Genomic DNA, 5,703 nt, shown 5'->3' on the forward strand with positions numbered 1-5,703 from the left:
CCCGCCCCCCCCCCCTCTCCCAGTCTCTCCATCCCTCTTGACTCTCCTCCCTTCCTTTCCTTAGAATCGGATTTATGGATGTGCAGCACGGAAACAGACCCTTCGGTCCATCTGATCCGTGCTGACCAGATATCCCAACCCAGTCCAGTCCCACCTGCCAGCGCCCGGCCCACAACCTCTCGCCCTTTGCCTCCGCTCAACCCTCGCGAGTGTCAGATTTTGATTTCGCCGGCCCCTGGCGAGACGGTTTAACGGGCTTAGAGGCGCCGCCTAGATCCAAGTTGTTGTTGGCAGGTGCCAACACACCGACGGGAGGCACGTTCCGGTCTCCGTTCCGACGGGCATCGGAGGGGGTGTTGGGGGGGAGGTATTGCAAACTGAAAGGGGTGCGATTCCGCAGGGAACATCCCAGGTTCACCGAAGAGCGGGGATAGCAGGGGAAAGTGGGGGGGAGCGGCCTTTGTCAGTTTCAGAACACCGGGCTTTATAATGAGGGTGTGGAGGGAAGGATTTCTCAGCCTTCGCCGATATAACTCCGGCTGCCTCTCGTCTGGGAGTACAGTGTCTCACTCTCTCAGGGAGCCCCAGTTTCTGGCAGAGGTTGGTAATGGTTTCTAGTGAGGCCACGGGGAAAGATTCACAGGGGTGGCTCAGTGGTTGGCACTGCTGCCTCACAGCACCAGGGACCCGGGTTCGATCCCACCCTCGGGTGACTGTCTGTGTGGAGTTTACACATTCTCTCCCCGTGTCTGCGTGGGTTTCCTCCGGGTGCTCCGGTTTCCTCCCACAGTCCAAAGATGTGCAGGTCAGGCTGGATTAGCCATGGGAAAGGCAGGGTTACAGGGTTGGGGTAGGGTTGGGGCGCTCTTCAAAGGGTCAGCGTGGACCTGATGGGCCGAATGGCCTGCTTCGCCTCAGTAGGGACTCTTAAGATCTCAGTTACTTGGCTGGGCTTGTCAGTCTGGGACGGTTCCTCCATGGAATGTGGAGAGGAAGTCCCTACAGTGTCGAAACAGGCCAGTCGGCCCAACAAGTCCACAGTGACCCTCCGAAGAGGAACCCACCCAGACCCATTCCGCAGCCCTATCGCTTTACATTACCCCTGACTAACCTACACATCCCTGAACACTATGGGGCAATTTCCACGGCCAAACCACCCTAACCTGCACATCCCTGAACACTATGGGACAATTTCCACGGCCAAACCACCTTAACCTGCACATCCCTGAACACTATGGGGTAATTTAGCACGGCCAATCCACCCTAACCTACACACCCCTGAACACTATGGGGTAATTTAGCACGGCCAATCCACCCTAACCTGCATATCTTTGGACTGTGGGAGGAAACCGGAGCACCCGGAGGAATCCCAGTTAATGGAGGTGACTGGGGAATCTATTCCCATTGAGGAGCACAGGACTCCAATTTAAAGGAACCAATGAGGACTTGAGTCAGGTGGTCTGTTTCGTTTACACAGCGATTGGTTAAAATCTTGAATGTGCTGCCTGAGAGAGTGGAGGGCAATGACTCAATGTTTCTGATGCAACCCCTTCCAGCAGCACATACCTGCGCTCTTGCACACGCTCAGTGTGATCCTATTGCTGTCTCTCAAAGAGACTCATGACATTCTGTTTCTCGGGATCATGTGGAATGACATTGCTTATCCTCCAGTCCGACACTGGCCCCCTGGTGAGTGTGCCGTAAACCGTCGTTTTGGCAGCACAGGGCCTGAGTGGCAAACACATCAGCGCCGCCAAAGCTCTTTATCGTTCACTTTTCAGGATACAATCACAAGACTGCAAAACCTCAGAGCTAGCAACGTGAATGCATCCGGTACTCGCTGTTGGATTCAAGGAGGAGAGGAGACGGCTATGTGCATGTTCCCTGATGACATCCCCAGCAATCAGAGTCAACCCCTCAGCAACCTTTTCCCATCGTGACAGTGCTGTCACTTTCAGGAGGTTACATCATCCTTGTGTTTCTTTCTGAGAGGGGCCGTAAAGGCAGAGGTGCCGAGATGTCTGGTAATGTCTACTTTAACAATGGCAGATGAGTGGCCAGTTCAGGTCTTTTTTTTCTAGTTTGCTTTAGTTGTAGGCTGGGACGGCACAGTAGCTCAGTGGTTAGCACTGCTGCCTCGCAGTGCCAGGGACTTGGGTTCAATTCCAGCCTCGGGGTGCCTGTCTGTGTGGGGTTTGCACATTCTCCCCCGTGTCTGCGTGGGTTTCCTCCAGGTGCTCCATTCCTCCCACAATCAGAAGATGTGCAGGTCAGGGTGCATTGCCCATTGTAAATTGTCCATAGTGTTCAGGGACGTTTACGTTAGGTGCATTAGTCAGGGGTAAATGTGGAGTAATAGGGTAGAGGAATGGGTCTAGATGGTTTACTCTTCAAAAGATCAGTGTGGAATTATTTGGCTAAAGGGCCTGTTTCCATATTGTAGGGAGTCTATGATTCTAAACTGCTACAGTGCAAAAAGGTTCCATGCTTCAGCAGATGATTCTTGACTGGCTTCTGACTCTGAAATCTCTCCTGCTTGTAAGAACCTGTGTTTGAATTTACCTTTTCGCGAAGGGCTATGTTTATAGGATTGGAACAGCTCCTTAATTAAATTGGTGTATTGGGACGGTTAAGTTTTCCAATAGTTAAGTCATTATAAATTCTGTTATCGTTTGTTTATGGTTTGCACTGTAGTGTTTGAATAAATTTTGTTTCGCTTAAAGCCGGGTGGTTTGACCAGCTGCACCGCACCTGGGACACCCACTTCACATCAGCCTTTAGCATGAGAAAGCGTTAGGGTCTGGGGCTCCCGTCTTAAAATATTTGGGACGGTGGTCATCTGGCCTCATCCGTCGCGTTACGCAGAGCAAATTGTGGCCCCCGTTAGAAATTTGGCATTCTTGCAAACGGTCCTGGTGGGTGCAAGAAGGAGAAAGCTCTGGGCACCACTTCTGTGTTCTCTCTCTCTCTCTCTCTCTCTCTCCCCCACCCACCCCCACCCTCCGTCTCCCTCTCTGAGCCGTTTCCCACAGCCCACAGGGTGATGAACAGTAACCGTGACATCGCGGTGTCGACCGGCCCCTTACCTCGCCGTGCAGCTGCGACCTCGCAGGAAACCTTGGGAACGTCGCAGTAAAGACCCGACCAGCCCATCTTGCACACGCAGCGGAAGGTAGTTTTCACCTGCTCACACCGTCCATCGTTCTTACACACGGGCTTGGCACACCAGTTTATCAGAGTCTGGGGGATTTGGGGGGGGGAGGCAGTAAAGAAAGGAACCGTGAGAGGCTGGAGCAGGCCAAACTGGGGTGAAGGGTCACAGGGCAAGTCAAAGGTCAGTGGCTTCCCAGACCAGCAACACCGACGGCCAGTGAGCAGAGCTCAGGCTAAGTGACTGGTGGAGACCATCTCTCATTTGTAAAAGGCTGCAGGCCGTAGGAAGGTGACGAACAATGGTGCTTGGATTCAGACAGGGACAGGTCGTTGTCGAAAGGCCGAAGTGAGGGGGAAAGCCGTTGGGTTTTCTTCTGGGTGCCCCTCTGAGACCCACAACAGGCCGCCCTAACCTCATCCAAACACGCGGTCACCTCCACAAGACTTTACACCAGATTTGTTAGGCGTGATCTCCCTCTGACAAAGCCGTGCTGACTAACCCCTCGCAATCGAGCCCTGCCTCTCTAAATGGCGAGTCATTTTCTCCTGCACTTCCTTCTCCAACAGCTTCCCTCCCACTGAGGTTAGACTCACTGGTCGGGAGTCCCCCCAGTCTATCTCCACCTCCCTTCCTGTAATCATAATTGTCCTTCAGTCCTCTGGCGCCTCCCTCTGGCCAGAGAGGTATTAGACGTTCGGGGCAGGGCCCCCTGTGACTTCCTCCCTCGTCTCCCACCGCAGCCTGGGACACAACTCACCCGGACCTGAGGATTTACCACAACCTCCAGTACCTCCTCGCTTTTTATCCCAATGCGTTCTAGAACTTCGCAGCCCACCTTCTGGAACTCTGCCCTCCTGCATCCTCCTGCTCCTGAGCACAGACTGGTGTAAAGTACTCGTTTAACACTTGACCAATGTCTTCCAGCTTCATGTACAGAAAACAAGCAAACTTCTTAAAATCTCTTGTGTGGATGTCACTAAAAAGTGCATATCTCCCAGAGATAAGCCACTTTGCACATCAATATCTCCATCTCTAGCAATGTTCTTAAAATTATTTTGTCAATGCTACTGTGCCGTCGAAACCTCCACTTCGGGCAAACTGCTAAACTCTGTTATGGATGGGTTAGGGTTAGGGTTGGGTCGGGAGGTCATGTTGCGGCTGTACAGGACATTGGTTAGGCCACTGTTGGAATATTGTGTGCAATTCTGGTCTCCTTCCTATCGGAAAGATGTTGCGGAACTTGAAAGGGTTCAGAAAAGATTTACAAGGATGTTGCCAGGGTTGGAGGATCTGAGTTACAGGGAGAGGCTGAACCGGCTGGGGCTGTTTTCCCTGGAGCATCGGAGGCTGAGGGGTGACCTTATCGCAGTTTATAAAATCACGAGGGGCATGGATAGGGTAAATAGACAAAGTCTCTTCCCTGGGGTGGGGGAGTCCAGAACTACAGAGCATAGGTTTAGAGGATATCTGGTCGGCAGGGACAGGTTGGACCGAAGGGTCTGTTTCCGTACTGTACATCTCTGTGACTCTATGCATGGATGGGTCGGACCGAAGGGTCTATTTCTGTGCTGTACATATCTATGACTCTATGTCACCAAAAAGTGCACATCTCAGTGAGACAAGCAACTTTGCACATCAACATCTCCCCCTCTAGCAAACGGCTAAAACCTAGTGTGGGTGTTACTAAAGTGCACATCCACAAGCAGGTGTCAATGGCAACATCACCAAATCATCCTTGGTCCCTCATCGGGCCTACTCTCTCCCTGAGTGTTCTATTCACCTCAAAATGCTTGTAGAATGTTCTGGGGGATTGTCCCTAATTGTACCTGCCAGCATTTACTCGTCATCCCTCCCAAATCCCCCCCACCCTAACCCACCATTGCTCTTTGAGGTGCTTTCCTGAAACTCTCTCCCCGGCCTTCCCTTATTCCCCGAGGATGTCTGTGCTCTTTGCCCTGTTACCTCCGCACTACCATCTCAATCACCTCGCCTGCGTCTGTGCCAGGTTAGCCCGTGACCTCCGAACTCTTAAGATAGCAGCCGTTTGGAAAGCACCTGACCCAAACAGGACGTGAGCCCCAGCCACTTCCTGCCCCTGGAGGTCATCAGGAGTACGCGGCGTGAGGTGGGAGGGGAGGATGTGGGACGGAAGCGACGATCATTCCTGTTCAGAAAAAAAAAACCCACAGGAGACGCCAAGTTTGTAGGCTGGTAGAAGGATTGGCGGAAGTTTTTACCAGGGATATCCTCGACTGTGGCCCAGGATCGAAACATCGAAGGGGTCGGTGAGGAGGAGGCCATCGAGAAATGAGTCACACGAGTCAAGCAGAAAAGACTGGCGACCAACATTCCGAAAGAAAATTCCAGTCGACGTCACAGTTACGGACGTCAACGCGCCCCGTGTAGCGGTGAGTGCCAATCGCGCACCGAGGGCAGATTGGCTCCGGGAGGCAAAAAATACGCCCACAAACATTCAGAGGGGATCAGCACCCAAACGCAAACTAGCCAAGACCGATTGGAATTTCGACAGGAAGCAGATACTGAGAGGG

General features: G+C 52.6%; 1 protein-coding gene across 1 annotated transcript in view; it reads right to left on the reverse strand.

The window, feature by feature from the left end:
- Positions 1–5,703, reverse strand: part of LOC122547595 (neurogenic locus notch homolog protein 1-like) — a gene marked incomplete at both ends in the record, with an annotated part of 20,681 nt that overhangs the window by 912 nt on the left and 14,066 nt on the right. Inside the window, one exon of the mRNA XM_043686200.1 lies at positions 3,087–3,240. Coding sequence (XP_043542135.1) covers positions 3,087–3,240 — 154 coding nt within the window. The remainder of the gene's footprint in view (positions 1–3,086; positions 3,241–5,703) is intronic.

Source organism: Chiloscyllium plagiosum, unplaced genomic scaffold (genome assembly GCF_004010195.1).
Source record: "Chiloscyllium plagiosum isolate BGI_BamShark_2017 unplaced genomic scaffold, ASM401019v2 scaf_3589, whole genome shotgun sequence".
Taxonomy (NCBI): Eukaryota; Metazoa; Chordata; class Chondrichthyes; order Orectolobiformes; family Hemiscylliidae; genus Chiloscyllium; species Chiloscyllium plagiosum.